Source organism: Protopterus annectens, chromosome 8.part0 (assembly GCF_019279795.1).
Source record: "Protopterus annectens isolate FY-2018-M chromosome 8.part0, PAN1.0, whole genome shotgun sequence".
Taxonomy (NCBI): domain Eukaryota; kingdom Metazoa; phylum Chordata; order Ceratodontiformes; family Protopteridae; genus Protopterus; species Protopterus annectens.
Window position 1 is genome coordinate 1,978,324,707 of NC_056741.1, and position 19,672 is coordinate 1,978,344,378.

At 43.9% G+C, this 19,672-nt stretch overlaps 1 protein-coding gene across 4 annotated transcripts in view; it reads left to right on the top strand.

Moving 5' to 3' along the window:
- Positions 1 to 362: 362 nt before the first annotated feature.
- Positions 363 to 19,672, top strand: part of KIFC3 (kinesin family member C3) — a 663,225-nt gene continuing 643,915 nt past the window's right edge. For 3 of the 4 annotated variants that reach the window (XM_044081520.1, XM_044081521.1, XM_044081522.1), the window contains exon 1: positions 363 to 479. In XM_044081520.1, the coding sequence (XP_043937455.1) occupies positions 398 to 479 (82 nt within the window). In that variant the 5' untranslated portion in view covers positions 363 to 397. Of the gene's footprint in view, positions 480 to 570; positions 824 to 19,672 lie in introns of those variants that run through there. The other variant, XM_044081524.1, reaches the window with a different exon arrangement.

Below are 19,672 nucleotides of genomic sequence, written 5' to 3' on the forward strand. Positions count from 1 at the left end.
ACAATGAATAATGTTGTATGGTTCAATAAAATGCATGTTGTAACCCAGTAGATAAATTGTGTCTGACTAACTGATATCCAGTGTGGAACATAATTCTTATGCTTATCAATAAGTATTAGAGTTAATGATGTATAAAATGTAGTGTGTGTGTGTAGGATACTGGCATTTAAAGTATAGCATAGCTAGAATGAAGTACACAACTCCGTGACAGTTGTGATTAGCACACTGTAAATAAAGAATATGTGTGATGCGTATACAAGTATTGCCAAAGACTGCACGGCTGTATATTCATTGCTGTTGAAAAACTGAGAAGAAAAAAAACAATTCATTTCTCTTCCTTTCTTTTCTCACTGGCTGTTAGATACCAGAGCAGAGTCCAAGTTTTTGTCCCTGTGCCATGTACAGCTCTCGCAAGACCTGGGACCTGGGAACCACCCCCTGCCTTCAGGACCTGTGGAAGATAGAACCTTCATTGGATAGTGAGTATTCTGTCCAAAGAGAGAAAAAAGGGGTGGGGTGGGGTTTGAAACTGGTATGTGCACATTTCTGAAATGCCTTCTCAAGTTACTGAAACAGGTACAGGGAAGTGAGGCAAGAGAAAATTGCTAGTGGGGAGAAACTGTCTCTGATTTACGCATACACTGGTGCCTTAAACAGAAACTGACAGCACACTTTCAGGAGTCCCCGAAAACGGTCGATTGTGGAGTTCTATGGAAGCAGAACATTAGAGCTAGGACTAGTTTTAAACATTTGTTTCAAAATGAACAGGACTTTGTTCTTTTGCATTTTTTTGTGTTCTTACTCCATCTCAAGTGTAAGACAGGTGAGTTTGTTTACTGCATACCTGATGTTTATTGTTTTAAATATCTGTGCAGTCTGACAGTTTCAGAATTTTTATTCTCATTCCTCTCTTAAAATTATTTTGATTTTTAGCAACACTAATCGTCTAAAGTTAACCATTCATTGTTATTTCCTAAACTGTTACTAGTTAAAGGCAGTGTATATGATCGAACTAGCTTTAGCAAGAATTGGACTTTTTAACCAACTCAAATTTGTATATATTTTATTTACAGTAAAATTGCAGGTGGTACAGAACATTTTTGAGCCTCCATTTCTTCATGCTATCCACCTGCTTTCACATTTAATTTACACTAAGAATTATAGAAACAGTTATCCTTTTAATGCATTTGCTGTTCTGTCTTCATCCTTACTTTGGACTGTGTGATGACACTTGAGCATCATTTTATAGGTGTTAGCTCAGCGTAAGTGGTATTAGGCAAGTGACAAAAAGCAACCAGGGATTTTTGTTCAAAACATCTGGTGACCATCACAGTAGCACTGTATAGTCTGAATATTGCTGAAGCACTGTCAGAACAGAGAACATGCATGGAACTGATTTTATTAGTGTATTCTGGCAAATAAAAATGGTAGTGTGGCATTGCAAGAAATAAGCAGAACAAAATGGAGCCCTCAGTTTCTGTTTACAAATGTATTCTGAATGTATGCTATATAATGACTTTAGAAGATCAGTTTATTGGCTGGGGAAAGTATGTTTGTAACACTGGGCAGCTGTTTCTCTTTCTAGCAGAATGCAGCATGGATTGTTTTACTTATTAGACAGTGACCAGAGATGGTAAGGGCTATGTTCTAGTTGAGATGGAAATGTGGAAAATGAGATCAGAAAGGTACATTTCTTAAATGTTCAAATGAATTGTCTGATCATGATGAGCCATTTTCTGTTTGTGTAAGCAGGGACCGAGAATCCTCTCTCTTCTAATCACTGTTGTATTAGACAAGATGTGATCAGTACCATATTTTGTGGTAAGAGGGGTTTAAGCCAGGCTGTCTGATGTATGAATAAACATAAAAAGTGCACATTAAAACAGCATACTGCTACTTCAGATGGGAATCGCTCTGTTTTTCCATTTTATGACTGGCTATCCTAAAGTGTCCATGTATATTGCGTTAACTCTTGCCTTTGTTGCCTAGATCATGAATGAAAGTGGTCCACAATGAGCAGTTCATTTAAGTTGTTGACAAATTAAAAAATAATTGTATGGAGTCAGAAACTGTAAATTTAACATGGCTTGAGCCAAGCTGGGAAGTTCTAATCTCCTAAAATTAGACTATGCTGCTGCTGTTCATTTTCACATGCAGGGTTTCCCTGTGAATCATTTACAGGTATCCATGTGCTCTCTCATAAAAGATGTATTTGTTTTTAAAAAGGGAGGGAGGTTATGAAACTCTGCAGTTCATGTATTTACACGTGTGTGTGTGTGTGTGTGTGTGTGTGTGTGTGTGTGTGTGTGTGTGTGTGTCAGTTTCATACAGCTCATATTTATTGTATTACTGGAGTCAGAGTTTTAAATGTAATGCTATGTCCATGTATCTTGCAGTTGAAGTACATTTCATTGTCTGCATTAGTGGCTGTTTAGAGATCATTTTATTTTGAGCACTTTAACAGGCACTGCAGCTGTTATGAAGCATTTTTTTTCTGCATGTTGAAACTTCATGGCTCTTGGTAGTTGGATTAAACCTTTATTAATGTCAGCATCTTAAAAGGTGCTGTGCCGCTGACATAAATGGTTACTGACCTGGCTAAGAATGAAACAAGATGCTGTATGCAATTCTAATGGCAGCTGCACTTGTTGGGATATGAATATATAGACTCAGTGGAAGGTATTGAAAGTACATTTGTGTGCACTTACCATAAATGTAGATGTTCGAATGTATTCACTGTTGCAGTCATTACATTTGGGTTATCTGCCTGCAGGAAGCCCTCAGCCGGCCTGAATATCAAAGTCTTGGGTCCTGTGTTGGATGCTGTCCCTTCTTCCATGACGTCAGGTCGTCAGGGGTATAAAACATGCAGCCTGACACCATTATATCAGTTTTTCTTGCCCCAGATGTCAGGTGCCCCCAAAATGGGAAGAAATTATATGTTAGGTTACACCTCCAACAAAAAGCAAATACACCAGAAAGCTGTAATACACTAAACAAGAAGAGAGGTGTAGCCAAGAGAAGTCAGGGGGCTGGAGGAAGAGTAACCAGGTCTGCAACAGTGAATACACTCTAACATCTACATTTATGATAAGTGTACACAAACTATGTTCTTCGTGTTTCACTATTGCAGTCATTACATTTGGGTTGATTCCCAAAGCTAAGGAAGGGAGGAGGAAGTTAGAGAGCATTAGAACCAGCTATTAAGCCCTGCAAGACTGCAGTGGCAAAACCAGCTATGGATTTAGAAAAAATAGGCATGTGGTAATGCTTGGTGAAGGTATGTACAGAGCTCCAGGTAGCAGCTTCTAGGATGTCCCTGGTAGGGACACCTCTGAGAAAGGCTGTAGAGGTAGATGCAGCCCTGGTGGAATGTGATCTTATCCCATATGGCGTAGGTTTCCATGGTGCTTATAGCAGAAATGAATGCAATGGGCTATCCACTTAGAAATGGCTTGCTTTGAAATGGCCTTCCCCTCTGCCCCTGCAGCAAAGCCAGCTAGCAGCTGTTCAGATTTTCTGAGAGATTTTATTTGGAGAGGACCAATCCTAAGTTGTCTGTGGACATCCAAAGACTGCAGTATTCGTTCTCCTTTGTTCTGTGGATTAGGGAAAAAACTAGGCAAATGAATGGAGTGATTAAGGGCCACACTAGACACCACCTTAGGCATAAAGGAAGGATTGGCCTGAGGGACACCCTGTCTGCATGGAAGATGATGAAGGGCCCCACTGCCATGAGGGCCTGAAATTCAGACACTCTTCTTGCTGAAGTGATGGCTAAAAGGAAGGCTGTTTTCCAAGAAAGGAATTTCAACTCTGCAGTAGCAGCTGGCTCAAAAGGAGGGTAGAGTGAGCTTTTCCAATACAAAGTTAAGATCCCAGGCTGGAGTAGGGGCTCTCCTGGGTGGTCTTAAATTTTTGGCCCGTCTGAGGAGTTGCTTTAGCAGGGGGTGAGAGAAGGGTGGTTCAGTGTTATAATGTGCTGAAATGGCAGAGGCATGAATTTTAATGGACCAGAAGGAAAGGCCCTTGTGGAGCATCTCTGTTAAGTACTGAAGAATATGCTGTAAGCTGGGCACCGTTGTGCCCATCCCCTGAGTCTGACTCCAGAAACAGTATCTTTTCCACTTTTCAGCATAGGATTTTCTAGTACTAGGCCTCCTTGCCTCCAGAATGACATCTAGCACCTGCTTTACTGAGGGATGCTATTGGAGAGCTCAAGGAATTAGCCATGCTGCAAGGTTCAGGGTTTGAAGCTGAGGGTGCAGAATCTGGCCCTCCTGCTGGGGCAGCTGGGAAGGTGTCTGAGGCAGGTGCCATGGTTCCAGCAGTGACATACTGCAGAAGAGGGAGTACCAGTGTTTGGCATGGCTAGTCTGGTGCAATCAGTATTGTCCTTGGTCTGTCCTGTTTGATCTTTAGAAGAACCTTCGAGAGGAGAGGCAGAGGGGGAAAGGCATAAACTGAGAGGCTTTCCCAGGTGAAGGACAGGGCATCCACTTTCCAAGCTTGACTGTGGGAAGTCCTTGTACAGAATTTGTCCAATTGCTAGTTTTGGAGGGATGCAAACAGTTCAGTCGCTGGATTCCCCCATTTGTTTCTCAAAAGGTTGAATATCTTTGGTTCTAGTTTCCACTCGTGTGGCTCCATTTGATTTCTGCTTAGGTCATCTGCCAGTGAATTTAGCTTGCTTGGCAGGAATTGAGCTTGTAGGTGCACTTGGTAGCTCAAGACTGTGTTCCACGGAGCCATGGCTAGTCTGCAGAGAGGGTACGAGTGGGTTTCCCCCCTGCTTGTTTATGTACCACAGAACAGTGGTGTTGTCTGTCTTTACCAATAATTGTCCTGGAAGAATGCGGTCCTTGAAGGCTGTCAGGGAATTCTGTACAGCTAACATTTTGATTGATATGCAGGTGCATCTGACTCTGGCTCCATTTGTCCTGAATGCACTGCCCTGCCAAGTGAGCCCCCCCCCCCCCCATGCATAGTCTGATGCGTCTGTTGTTAGGGATTGGGTGGCAGGGGGTAGAGTGAATGGGAGCCCCTTGTTATGGTAGCAGGCCTCTGCCTACAAAAGGAACTCTGTCTTTATGCAAGGAATGATACAAATCATTGATTCCAGGTCCTGAGAATGTTGACACCATAGGCTTTTTAGATACCATTGTAGTTTCCTCCAATGCAATCTTGCATATGGAATTAGTAGAATGCAAAAGGCCATGAACCCCAGGGCTTGCAGGATTTTCCTTGCAGATAGCTGTGTCTTTGTGGCCAGTAGTTTGAAGTAGGCTGTCAAATAAACTTGTTTCTCTGGCATGAGGTAAGCCATCTGGGAGGTTGTGTTCAAGCTTGCTCTCAGGAATACAATCTGTTGGCAGGGTACTAGATGAGATTTCTTTTTGTTTATGGTGTACCCCAGTGAGGTTATCAGTTTCTTTACAAATGCCAGATGTTTTAGTAGCATGTCCTGGCTTTCTGCCTGAATTAGACAATCGTCCAGGTATGGGTATATTTGAATATTTCTTTGCCTGCAAAATGCAATGACTGGAGCTAGGCACTTTGTGAATACCCTGGGTGCAGTAGATAAGCCAAAGGGAAGTGCAGAGAACAGATAGTGCATGGAGCCTGCTCTGAAGCGTAGGTATTTCCTGCAAGATTCCCTTATTGGAATGTGCAGGTAAGCTTCCTTTAAGTCTAAGGTTGCCAACCAGGCATCTTTGACTAGCATAGGAAGCAGCTGTTGAAGTGTTAGCATTTTGAATTTTGGGATTACCAAAAAGGTGTTTAGAATAAAGAGGTCCAGGATAGGATGCCAGGAGCTGTCTTTTCTGGGTACCAGGAAAAGTCTTGAGTAAAAACCTTGTCCCCTTTCTTCTGCTGGGACAGGTTGAATAGCCCTGATACTTAGAAGAGAGAGAACCTGCTGTTGGGCATCTGCCCACTGATTTGGGGGTTGGTAAGGTGTGGAAATGGAATCTGTATCCTTGGAAAACTATATTTAAAACCCATTTGTCCTGGGTAATGAGTTCCCAGTTTTTTGCATGCCGGGCGATCTTTCCCCTTAAGGGACCAGGCAGTTGAGAAGGGCTTGGAAGGTTTAAGGTTAAGTCATTGTGACATTTTTCCATAGGGGGGTGTGTTACTACTTCCAGCTTTGGAAGTGGGAGCGCCCCACTGCTTAGGCCTGTGAGTACCTTGAGACTGTAGCCTAGGTGGTCTGCTGTTCCTGAGTTTGGACTGAGAAGGCCTGGAAGAGACAGGAAAGGACCAGTTCTTAGAAGGCCAATGCCTACTAAATCTGGGAGGCTGTACTTGCAGGAAATCTTTAACAGTTTGCATAGATTTAGCTTTTTCCTCCATCTTTTTAAGGACTACTTCTGCTTTGTTACCAAATAGGTGGTCTTGTTTTAAGGGAGCATCCAGTAATTTAGCTTTAACATGATCTGGCAAATTTTGCTCCTTAAGCCAAACATGCCTTCTAAGAAAAGACCCAGTGACAGCAGCCCTGCAAGATGCTTCTAAAGAGTCAAAACCACATTGCAAAGTATGTTTACCAACTTGCTCAGCAGAATGCATTAAAACCAACTTGTTCAGCGGAATGCATTAACTCCCGTAAATCTTTATTTTCAGCACAGTCAGGAATTAACACAATTTTCTGTTTAAGTAGTCCCATAATATGCTGTTTACTTCTTACCCCATCTGTCCAAAGCCCTGGAATCTCTATCAGAGGGGGTAGGGTTTTTGGCAGTAGTAGCCTTAATGCCTTTAGGGCCTTGGGAAATGGTCTCTGGGTCTGCAGTAGGATTCTTGAAGAGGAACTTGAGAGTCAGGTACTCTGTAATACCCGTCAGGTTTCCTGGGAGCTGGAGGTAAAGCATCTGAGGCCAGGCTAGATTCCAAGAAGGCATCATCTACAATGTCCAGGGCAGGAGGGATAGCTAAAGGCCTGTGTTGAGGAAGGAGTAAGAATTCCCTAAGTCTCTTCTTGGAGTCAGAGTAATCCTGGCTTTCTCAGCGGAAATGCTCCCGAAGAGTGTGCAAGGTTTCACCAAAAGAAAAATCTTCTGAAGGGGAAGCAGAGGGAATGGAGTCCTCTGCATCAGAATCCTCATAGGTAGATAAGGGCAAATCCTGGTAATCATTAGAAACAGAAATTTCAGAATCCTGATCAGAAGGAAAATCGGTTTTAGGTCTCTTAGAGGGTGAAGGTTGGCTTCCCTAATTAAAGTAATAAGGTCTTCAGCCATTCTTATTTGTTTTTTAGGCATATGGGCCTGACCATGTGGTTTGGATGTCGGTTTTCTAGACGTGGGTCAAGTTTTAGGCCTTGAAGAAAAAGATGGTGTCAGTTTGAAATGCAAGTCAGTAGGCCTGAATATACCCTCATAAGCTGGTGCCTGCACAGCGGCTCCGGACCAATCCAAGGTAGAGACATTCGCAGGTTCCATGGTCGAAGAAGCATCTCGTGGCATACTAGACTCCAAATGAGTCGCAGTAGAGGCCTGCGAATCCGAAGTAGCAGGTATCAGGGGCTGCAAAAGCACCTGAGTACAGGCGAATTAGCGGCTAACTTAACGGAAGTGTCGTCGGCAGCTTTGGACCTATGCGGTTTGTCTATCTTTATGTTTTTTCAGAATGTCTGTAGTCGGATGGCTTACCAAAGCCATTTCTGGATAGTTAAACCGAGTACCAAAATAATTTGCAGCAAAAATAAACCAACAACGAATAGTTCGAGGGTTGAAAAAGGCACAGAACCAACAGCGAGGAAAGTCGTGATCTGGGCCTAAGCAAGGAATGCAGTACAAATGAAAATCTTTGAGGTATTTGCTTTTCACAGGTAATACAATTGTTAACTTTTACTGACATTGGTTTACAGCAAGAAAAAGGATACCCAATGGGGGTACTTAGCTTTTTTGAAGACTTCAGTTCTGAAACTCTAAAACGAAAATTTCAGGAGTCTGCGACAGTCACTTGAGAACTGCTTCTGGCACCATGTGGCAAGAAAGACTGATTTAATGGCACTGGCTGCATGTTTTATACCCCTGACGACCTGATGTCATGGAAGAAGGGGCAGCAGCCAATGCAGGGATCCAAGACTTTGATATTCAGGCTGGCTGAGGGCTTCCTGCAGGCAGATGACCCAAATGTAATGACTGCAACAGTGAAACACAGAGAACATCACTGTGCTTGATCTCATTTTGAGGGCCTCAGGATGATGACAGACAGCTACCAATGGATTTACACACACATTTTCTGTACTGATTATTTACTCCAGTCTGCTGAAATTACATTTGTTTTATATACTAAATTCTGCTTTGTGACGATTTTTGAAATTTGGATCTCTGGACTAAGTTCTGCTTTGTGAAGAGTTTTGAAATTTGGATCTCCGGATTTGAGATTATATGGAAGTTTTTTCTAGGGATTTCATTCCTACAGTTCTTATTCTTAGCTTTATGAACATGAATGTGTTGGCCTTTTTGATGATTCACTTTATTTAGAAAGATTGTTGCTCTTGAAGAGTTGCATTGTAGTATGTTCATTTTGTATAGTACCTAGAATTCAACTATTTAAACTTGAACTTCACATTTCCACTATACTTTTTAAAGCAATGAATATTCTACCTCCCCTGTATGCCTACCTTCCACATTGCCCTTTGTTTACCTTTCCATACCCTCTAGAATGCCTCTGTAGATTCCCCTTGCACTACACATTCTGATAGCCCATTCCTTAGTATACATCATTCTGTATGAAAAACTACTTTTGGAACTGCAAGAAGTAATTAGCCCCAACAGTCTGCTGCCTGTGTCCCCTGCTTCTCCCTCTGTCCTTCATGCTTAGAATGACTCTCTGACGTCTCCCTTATAAGATCTTGTGCATCGCTCACATTCACCCTTTTCCAGTCTCTTCTGCTGTCAAATGAGAAAAGCTTACCTACACCAACCATATCCTTCCTCTACATTCCATGGATTTTTTTTTTCTGACAGCTTTTCTCTAGATTCCTTCCAGCATCCTGATGCCCCTTTCTTTGTATGGCTTTCAGAACTGCACACAATGCTGATGGTGTAGTCTGATTAGGGCAGTGTAGAGTGGACTCCTTACCTGTCTGATTCTGCAGTCTATTCCAAAGGATATACCCCAGTATTCTGTTTGATGGCAGTGTTCACGGATAGTCCAGTCCATATGTGGTCAGCACCCCCAGGCCTTCAGATCCTTCTCCTCCTTTGTTGTCATAATTTCAACTTCCACCAGCTGATACCCCATACAGCAGCGATGGTGAGGCCCGGATGAAGTACTCTGCACTGAACATCAGTTTTCACTTGTCTACCCACTAGATCAGTCTTTCCAAATCCTTCCATAGACTTTACCACCCACCACTCTCCTGTTTCACTTAAATCCTCTCACAATAGCACTCAATAATCCTTTGTATCAAACGGTTTGACCATGCAGCAATCTAGTTCCTTAGTGTCAAGCTGTTGAAATTTGGGGGATGGTTTATCTAATTTTGAAAATGTGGATTTTATCTGATTTTGCAGGTGGACTTTACACCTCATTCCCCTATAATCCCTGTATTTAAATAAACCAACTCAGAGACGTTGCATCTTTAGAATAAGGGCAAAATATATAGTTAAAATTCAGATTCAGAATCACGAGGACTTGAAATTATCGTACTTCCAGTCTTGGCCTTATCCTCTTCTACTGCACTATTCCTGTCAGCCTCCTGTGGGGACTGAATAATAGGCCTTGGGGGAACTCCAAAATGAATATTTGTGATGGTACCCCCCACCCCCAGGATGCTCACCTGTATGCAACTCTGTCATAAAATTGGATCAGGTTTGGCTTATGGCTCCTTCTGATCATGAGCCCATATAGGTTGCTGTCCTGAAGATTTCTGTTCTCTATATAAAAGCCTTTCCCTCAGAATTACCATATAGGTGGCAGTACACTAAACACCGAAAGTGTGATAAGAGACTTAGGGACACAGGTGGACAGTGGTCAGGAAATCCTTCTTTGTGGCACAGCTCATCACTAAAGGCTTTTCATCCAGAAAAAAGGAGGTCATTGTCCCACTGTACTCATCCCTCTTTAGACCCATTATAGAATACAATGCCCCGTTTGGTATGTACCTCTCAAGACATCTGCAACAACTGGAAAGGCTGCTGAAATACCTCACTAAAAGAATCACAGGCCTAAAGCAGATCCCCTATGCTGACAGTCTAAAAAAAAACTCCACCTATACTCTGTCGCATATCGTCTACTCAGAGGCGATCTCTGCTTAACATACAAGGCCATGTCAAACCCAGAGCTGTTGGACATGCTACACTTAAAGAAATCCCAATCCCTCAGAGACACACGTTCCAAGGATCTAAACCTTGTCATCACAATGAATAAAACATGCTGGGAGGGATAGGTTCCTGACCCAGAGACTCCCCAACTCTGGAAGCTGGAGGGATGGGTTTCTGACCCAGAGACTCCGCAGACTCTGGAATAGATTGCCCATACATGTCAAGCAGAGCACCTCTTTGACCCTTTTCAGAAGGAACCTTGATGATTGGATGGGAGATGTGATCCCCGGGGTGAATTTCCTGTCAGTTACCCTGCTAGACGGGTCCAGGGAAATAAATACTGTGACAAGAAATAGCCAGGGAATTGTTATGGCTAGGCTTGTATAGGCCCTAGGGCCGATAGCCTAGTACCAACCTATGAACCTATTCCCTGCATAACCTTCCCTATCACTGCTGTTAAGCTAACTTGCCTTTAGCTCCCTAGATCTTTGCTTCCTACCCCTATATAAAAGGGTGTCATACTTCCTGTCTTCCATTCCTCAGACTTCTGCATTAGCCAGTGATCTGTTTTTGAAGTCTCTGCTCATGACAGGTCTACTCAACATAATAAAAGTAAAGGGGGGCTTAGTGGTGTGCATTTCTGAAACCTGTGCAAAGTGGACAGAAATGCCTATGGGTGATGTGAACTATAGATGTGATGTCAGTCTCGTCTTTATTTTCACTGTTGGGTCAGATCTGATCCATCAAATTTGTCTTGGCCATTACATAAGCTTGAGGTCCTCAGCTCATGGGCATTTTTTCCTGCCCATAATGCAATTCCCCAACCACCTTAGATCTCGTTTGCCATGCAATGAAGAGGTTTTTCTTATCTCTAGCTCTGGGCAAAGTATTGAATATTTCAAAAGTATTTTTCCTATTTAGCTTAAATTTACCTTTTTCCCTTTTGTCTCTCTCTCTAGCTTAATTTCTCTGAGCGAGTGTTCCCTACCCCTGTTATTAAGAAGTTATGTCTTACCATAACGATCCATGTGAATTGTTCATCTCGCCTTTGTTCTTACACACGGGTTCGGAGCCGATCCTCGGCTCCGAGTCGGCCGCATCACTAGCTCGCATCTTCGAGAAAGCTCGAGGCACAGTAATATCCCATGATCCTCCGGTGTTAACCCTCAGATCTAGTTTGCTATACCAGAAGAATCCCTCTAGAAACATGTCTAAAAACCCTACTGCCAGGTAGAGGACAAAAGATGCCATTATTGATGTTAATAATATGTCAACCATACCTAGAAAAGGCTGAAAAGGAATCTAATCAAAAAAACGTTCTCCCAGAACGTAGGACGGGGGAGGGGGGGAATGTAAGAACAAAGGCGAGATGAACAATTCACATGGATCGTTATGGTAAGACATAACTTCTTAATGTGACATTGTTCAATCTCGCCGTTTGTTCTTACACACGGGTAGCGTCCCTAGCTCCTTTTTTCCCGGGTGGCTCAAGGGAGAACATTCCTGAATACAGTGGAACCAAACGTCGCCCTGTCCCTGGAGTTCTTGTCTAGCTTGTAGTGGGCGATAAAGGTATGTGGTTTTGCCCAAGTTGCCGCTGCGCAAATGGTATCTAAAGGCAAACGAGTGGTATGGGCTGAAGAAGTAGCAAGCGACCTTGTAGAATGAGCTCTGGGTTTGAAAGGAAGTTGTTGTTTGGATTCAGCATATATGAATTTTATGCAATCTGAGAGCCATTTGGATAAGGTAACCTTCGTTACTGCCTGTCCTTTTCTTTGGTCCGCATATGATACAAAAAGTTGATCCGACTTTCTGTATTCTTTTGTTCTATGTAAGTAAAATCTTAGTTGTCTGTGAACGTCTAACTTATGCAATGTGTATTCCAGCTTATTGGAATGATTTTTAAAGAAGGTAGGCAGTTCAATAGATTGGTTGATATTCTGAATCGAACAAATCTTCAGCAGAAAAGATGGATTGGTGCGCAAGGTTACTCTATCCGGATGAAAGATCATGTACGGGGGTCTGATGGATAAAGCCTGTAACTCTGAAACTCTTCTGGCTGAAGTGATGGCAACCAGAAAGAGTGTTTTCCACGAAAGCAATTTTAACGAAGTTGTGGTTGCTGGTTCAAAAGGGGGTAACATGAGTTGTGACAACATGAGATTAAGATTCCAAGGTGCTATTGGATTACGAAAAGGAGGACGGAGATGAAAAGTACCTTTCATGAAGGCTTTACAAAGCCTGTGAGACATAAGAGAACCATCCTTACGGCCAGTATGAAAATTGGATATAGCGGCCAGTTGAACTCTTATAGTGGATGTTGATGCCTTCTTGAAAAAGAGAGGAAAGGAAATCTAGTATCTGGTGTACTGGGGCCCCGAATGGATCTACACCTTGTTTGGAGGCCCAGTGCACATAACGGTTCCATTTGCTAATGTACAGTTTTCTTGTAGATGGTTTGTGAGAAGATACAATAATTTGTTGTACTGCAGGAGATAGTAACTCCGACCTGGCTAAGATGGGAAGCGGAGCAGCCAAGCTGTCAGTTTGAGGGACTTGAGGGAGGTGTGAGGAACTCCCGACGAGTGTGTCAACAGATCTGGCTCCGGGTCCAGAATCCATGGTTCCTCCACTTGATGGGATTGAAGGAAGGGAAACCAGATTTGACGAGGCCAGAATGGTGCTATCAGTATTATGGTCCTGTCCAGACATTTGGCTTTCTGCAAAAACCTGGGAATTAGCGGAACAGGAGGAAAGGCATAAAGGAGACCCGGGGGCCAATTGTATACCAGTGCGTCCCTGGGGACACCCCCTGGGGGGGGGTAACAGGGCAAAATAGCTTCTGCATTTGGCATTCAAAGGGGATGCAAACAGGTCGCAGCAAGGCTGGCCCCATCTGCGGAAGATCTCTTCCGCTACTTGACGTTTGAGGGACCACTCGTGAGGGAACAGGATGGCTCTGCTCAACCTGTCCGCGATTACATTGGAAATCCCCGGGATGTGCGTTGCTATCAGAAAGCATCCGGTGGACTTTGCCCATTGCCAAATTTTGAGGGCCTCTCTGCATAACGGGTAAGATCTGGTTCCCCCTTGCTTGTTTATGTACCAGACTACTGACATGCTGTCTGTCTGAACTGTCACTGTTCCCCGAGGTAAGGACTCGTGAAAGTGTTGCAACGCTAGAAACACTGCCCTCATCTCTAGAACATTGATGTGCAGATTGTACTCCAAATTGGACCATTGACCTTGGACTGTTTGTCCCTGAAAGAATCCCCTCCACCCTATCAGGGAAGCGTCCGTGGTTAGAGTTGCTATCGGACTGGGTAATACAAAGGGTCGTCCTAGTATTAGCTCTTGACTGTGTATCCACCACAAGAGATCCTTTTTGCAATAATTTGTGATCCAGATTTGGTGAGACAGTGGAAGTTGTAGATACGACCATTGGGCGAATAGCATCCATTGAAGAATCCTCATGTGCATTCTGCCTAAGGGAACTACCAGAAGGGATGCTGACATCAAGCCTAGCACTCTTAATATTTGTCATGCTGAGACTCTGTTGTTCTGAAGCAGGAGCGAAATTTGGTGCCTGAGGTCTGATACCCATGATGGGGGGAGAGTAACTTGAGCCAGGGAGGTATCTAGCTGTGCTCCTATAAATAAGATACGCTGTGACGGCGATAAGACAGATTTTCCAAAATTCACCGTTATGCCTAGTGAAGAGCAAAGATTGATGGCATAGTCCCTGGCTTGTAGCAGACGACACTTGGTGGTGGCGGAAAGGAGCCAGTCGTCTAGATAAGGAAACACCCGGAATCCCTTTCGTCTCAAGTGAGACGCTACTACTGCCATGCATTTGGTGAACACCCTGGGGGCTGAGGTGAGACCAAAGGGCAGAGCGCGAAACTGGAAATGACTGGCTCCCAGCCGGAAGCGCAAATGATCTCTGGACGCCCTGGCCATTTTTATATGGTAGTATGCGTCTTTGAGATCTAAAGAGCACATCCAGTCACCCTTTTGCAGAAAAGGGAGGATTGACTGAAGTGTGACCATCCGGAACTTTTCCTTTTTTACAAAGGTATTTAACTTGCTGAGGTCTAGAATTGGCCTCCAGTCCCCTGTTTTCTTTGGAACTAAAAGAACCTTGAGTAAGTTCCGGATCCTATTTGGTCCGCTGGGACTGGTTGGATGACTCTGTTTTCGAGCAACCTTTTTATTTCTATGGTTGCTTGATCTCGCAGACTGGGTGGAACATCTGGGAGTTTTTTGGAGTTTGGTGGTATTGTTATGAAGGGGATGTTGTAGCCTCTGGTAACTATGCTTTTTACCCAGTAATCTGATGTAAGATTTAGCCAGGCCTCTGGGTATAAAGCTAAGCGACCCCCGACTGCCTTCAGAGCAGGACAGTCGGGCCTGCACTCAGGAGTGCTGGAAGGGTTTTCCAGAGAACGTCTCTCTGTCACCCTGATTTTGCGGACCCCCTCTGCCGGCTGGGCGGCGTCTTCCATTTCTTCCCCCTCCTCTGCCTCTGGAGGGGGCGTCACTTTGGGTGTGTTGAAAAGATCCCGGAGTCTTTCGGAACCACATTTTTCCTCCTTGTTGCCCTTTAGGGTAGGGCCTAGATGGAACAGAAAAACGGACCCCTACGGCAGACAGGGTCTTCCCTTCTTGTTCACACCTTGTGAGAGTCTCCTTTACTTTGGGTCCAAACAGGGAGGCACCATCAAAGGGGGCATTGGCAAAAGAAGACTTAAAGGTTTCCGCAAAGGAGCATAAGCGCAACCAGGATTGTCTTCTCAGTTCAATCGCTGAAGTTGCCGCTCTACTTGATCCTTCGGCTGCGTATGAAATCAGCCTCATGGACGAGTTGACTATGGAATTTAGGGTGTTAAGTTGCGCTGTCACTTTATTGGCAACAGCAGCATCTGTGTGTCCCTGAAGAGTATCTCCTAACTCTTTAATGAGATCACTTTGTAAACACGTAAAATGCGTAAGGTAGTTGAGCGATCGGATGGAAAAAGTCCCCGAACTAAATATGCGCTTGCCATATCTGTCCATTGTCCTAGAATCCTTATTAGGAGGATGGACAGAGGAAGATGATTCAGACATTTCTTTCTTAGTGGCCGCCGCCACCACCATAGTGTCTACGGGAACTCCTTTAGTAAGGTAGGCTTTATCTTGAGGAGCTGTCATATATTTGTTTGGTTTACGTGGGACTGGTTCCACTGTATTAGGTGTTTCCCAAGCCCTCCGAGCTACTAGGTCCATAAGATCGTCAAAGGGAGGAGTCACCCAGGAGGTAGAAGGTTGAGTCCCAAATGCCTTCAGTAAAACCGATTCATCCGCAGAAGGGGTAAGGGTTTGCCAGTCCCCTCTTTGCTTCAGGATTTCCAAAATGTCTGCGAAGGAGACATCCTCAGAGGTGGACCTTGGGGACCCTTCTGCTTCATCTAAATCAGTATCAGATGTAAGAGATTCCTGAGGGGAATCTGTGTGTCTCCTCTTGCACAGTCGTTTCCTCGGAACATCCTCAGTGGGAGCTTCTGGGGATGCATCTGAGGAACCAGAGTCTCCCTGTGGGGATTTCTGAGGCATTGGGTCTCGACGCTTGGTAGGTACCGAAGGTACAGAAGCAGAACGCGGACCTTTTGGGGAAGGAGATAAAGAAGCCGATGAAGTCAGTGTCTGATCCGACAAGACCTTCCTCATGATGTCAAAGGCACCGGTGCCCCGACCCGAAGAGCCGACCCGATCCGAAGAAGGAAGTCGTTTCTCCGGGATCGGAACCACGGGCTCCGACACCGAGGACGGATCTGAACTAATCTGAGCCGAGGCACCGAGGGGAAGAGTCAGAACCGAAACCTCGGTTCGACTATCCCCCCCGGAACCCAGGAAAGACGTTCGACTCCGAGACTCTCCGGCTGGTTCCGAAAGAGTCTAGGTCAACGGAGCCGATAGCACTACTGGAGGCTTCGGCACCGAGGGCTCTACAATCATCGGTTCTTCGACTCCTAACACCGATGACTCAACGGGTCTCGGAGGAGGAAGTGTCGAGGGAGTTGGAATGGCTTCGAGTTTCGAAACCAACTGGGACGAAGCTTCGAGTAATTTTGAAAAAGCCGAGTTCTCCATAAGCTTCTGTACCACTCTGTCCACATCGGAGTCGGAGATGGGCCTCGAAGAACGGGTCGAAGGAATCGAAGCAGTCACCGAGCGAAGGATAGTAGATGGTGGTACCTCTGTTACCGGCTCCAAGACCTGAGCCTCGTGCAGAGATAAAGTCTCGACACTTGGCCCCGAAGTCATAGGAGCCGGTGTCCGAATTTGAAAAGAAGTGCTCGGAGCCGATGACTTGGGCTCCGACACTCTTGAAGACTTCGATCCCTTCGAAGACTTCGAAACCTGTTCAGCCTTGTCTAGGGCTTCCTGAAATTCAGGTTTGATTAAACCTCTGTCCACTAACTTCCTGCGTCTTTCCATCATGACCCTCCCACTAAAGGAATGACAGATAGAACAGTCTTCCTGCAAGTGGAGAGGGCCAAGACAGTAGACGCAGGAAGAATGGTTGTCAGTAATGGACATCTTTTGTCCACACTGACACCTCTTGAACCCACTTTTCATCTTTTCTGACATTATTAAGAAACGAAAAAAATTTACAACTACCAAAAAACCAGTCTAAAGTATATAAATATAAAAGTTTCACAAACACACCACAGCACACTGATATATTGAAATAAACAGAAAAAAGGTTAATTTTCTTCAAAGAATTGTTAGACAAAAAAATGGCCTAAGGCCCTTACTAACTTTTAAAGGTAAAAATCTACCTAACTAGTTCACACAACTATCTATATCTCTATATATATATATATATATATATATATATATATATATATATATATAAGCTATTAAATATAGGAAAAAATATCACTAAAATTATCAAGAGATATAGCAAAAAATAGTAAAAAATTGTACTGGCCCGAGCCTCACGAAGTGATCTGCTGCTAGCGGCAAACTAGATCTGAGGATTAACACTGGAGGATCATGGGATATTACTGTGCCTCGAGCTTTCTCGAAGATGCGAGCTAGTGATGCGGCCGACTCGGAGCCGAGGATCGGCTCCGAACCCGTGTGTAAGAACAAACGGCGAGATTGAACAATGTCACATCACCCATTTTAGACAGAGAGCATATAACTCTTGTCCGTTTTTTATTAGAGGATATTTCCCCCTTTTTCCCCTTCTTTCTTTCCTCCCTTCTTCTCATCCATTTAACTTGGAGGACGATTAAAAAGAAAAAAAAGAAAGAGAGAGAGAACTTCTGTCTTGTGCATTTTTTTCTCTAGTTCACCCCCCCCCCCAAGCCCCAAGCCACAGTGATCACGAATGCTGCCCGGATTTGGGGGGGGGGCATTATCTGTGGAAGATGGTCCAAGGTACCTGGCAGCAACATGAGGCTGACTTGCATATAAATGTTCTAGGGATGAAGGTGGTGCTTCTGCCATTGCAAGCATTTCAGGATTCCCTTTCTCTAGGTACAATAGCAATTCAGACAACATGTTGGTTGTCTGGTACATAAACAGGGGGGAACCAGATCTTATTATCCCCTATGTCGGGAAGCCCTGATGGTATGGCAATGGGCAGAGGCCTCCAACCATTTTCTCATAGCAATGCAAATCCCAAGGAAGTCCAACGTGATTGCAGACAAACTGAGCAGAGCCATTCTGTGGCCGCACGAGTGGTCCCTCGATCAAAAGGTTTCGGAAGAGATCTTCTGAAAATCGGGTCAGCTTTGCTGTGATCTTTTTGCATCTCCCATCAATGCCAAATGCAGCAACTACTTTGCCCTGATCCCTCCAATGGAGGCGTCACCAAGGGATGCACTTGTTCACGATTGGCCCCCAGGACATCTATATGCCTTTCCACCGATACCTCTAATCCCCCCCCAGGACATCTATATGCCTTTCCACCGATACCTCTAATCCCCAAGGTTCTACAAAATGCAGGTTTGTTAGCGACCACAGTAATCTTAATTGCCACCTATTGGCCTCTACACATGTGGTTCCCCTTTCTTTGGCCTCGTATACAGGACGGACCATGGATTCTGGACCCAGCTCTGGATCTTCTGACTCATCCATCGGGAGTGGTTCATCCCAACCTGAACAGTCTCAAACTAACAGCTTGGCTTCTCCGGTTTCCCTGATGGCCAGGTTTCCTCTCCTATCTTTTCCAGTTAAACACATTTTGATATCCTGTCATAAAATGTCCACTTGGAAATTGCACAAAAATAAATGAGAAAGATTTGTAGCCTGGTTCAATTCTAATAAGATTAGAACCATTTACACCTTCATTACATTCTATCCTAGAATTTTTAGCTAAATTGTTCAATGAGGGAGCAGCTGCTGCTACTATTAGAGTGAAATTGGCAGTGATCTAAAATTTTCATATAGGTGAAAATGGTTCTGCTATCATTTCAAACAGGCTTTGCAAAGCATTCTTCAGAGGTACAACTTTAATTCAACCCCCGTATTGAAAGACATTTCCACCTTGGGACTTGAATATTGTCTCATCAAAAATCATATCCACTCCATTTGAACCAGCTGCTACACGTGAGCTTAAATACTTTTCATGGAAAATGCTCTTTTTCATAGCTATTACTACAGCAAGGAGAATTTCGGAGGTACAGGCCCCATCTTCCAAGACTCCTTACATAATTTCTCTCTACACACCAACCCTTTTTTTTTTACCTAAAGTAGTCGCAGATAATAACCTTAATCAATCTCTTGACTTACCAGTATTCTTTCTGAACTTTCAAAACAAAAAGGAGTACACTTTCCATCTTCTAGACGTTCATAGACAGCTACATTTTTATTTACACACAACATCAGAATTTAGAAAGTCAGATCAACTATTTGTCTCCTGTTCAGAAACTTGTAAAGTAGAACCAGTTTCTAAAGTAACACTGCCTAATTGACTTTCACAATGTGCATCTTTCATTTACAGTTCTAACAAGACTATAGCAAATACTATCAATGCTCATTCCACCAGATCAGTATCTGACTTCGCAGCTTTTCAAGCTAGAGTATCTTTAGATAGCATCTCTGCAATGGCAATTTGGACTAAGCTGCATACCTTTATTACCCATTACAAGTTAGAGTTGGCCTCCAGGAGTAGAGTATCCTTGGTCCTCTGTTTCTGAGGAATATTCTCTCATGAGCCACCCAAGAAGACACAGTCCCAACAGTGAGAATAAAGATGAGATTGACAACATCACGTAAAGAAGTTAAGTGCTCACAGTAACGTTCAATGTGTATTATGCAGCTCTTCCTTTATTCTCACAGTCCACCCACCATGACCCCCTACCTTCTTTGCTGGAAGACCGAGTAGCTCTAATTGGGTT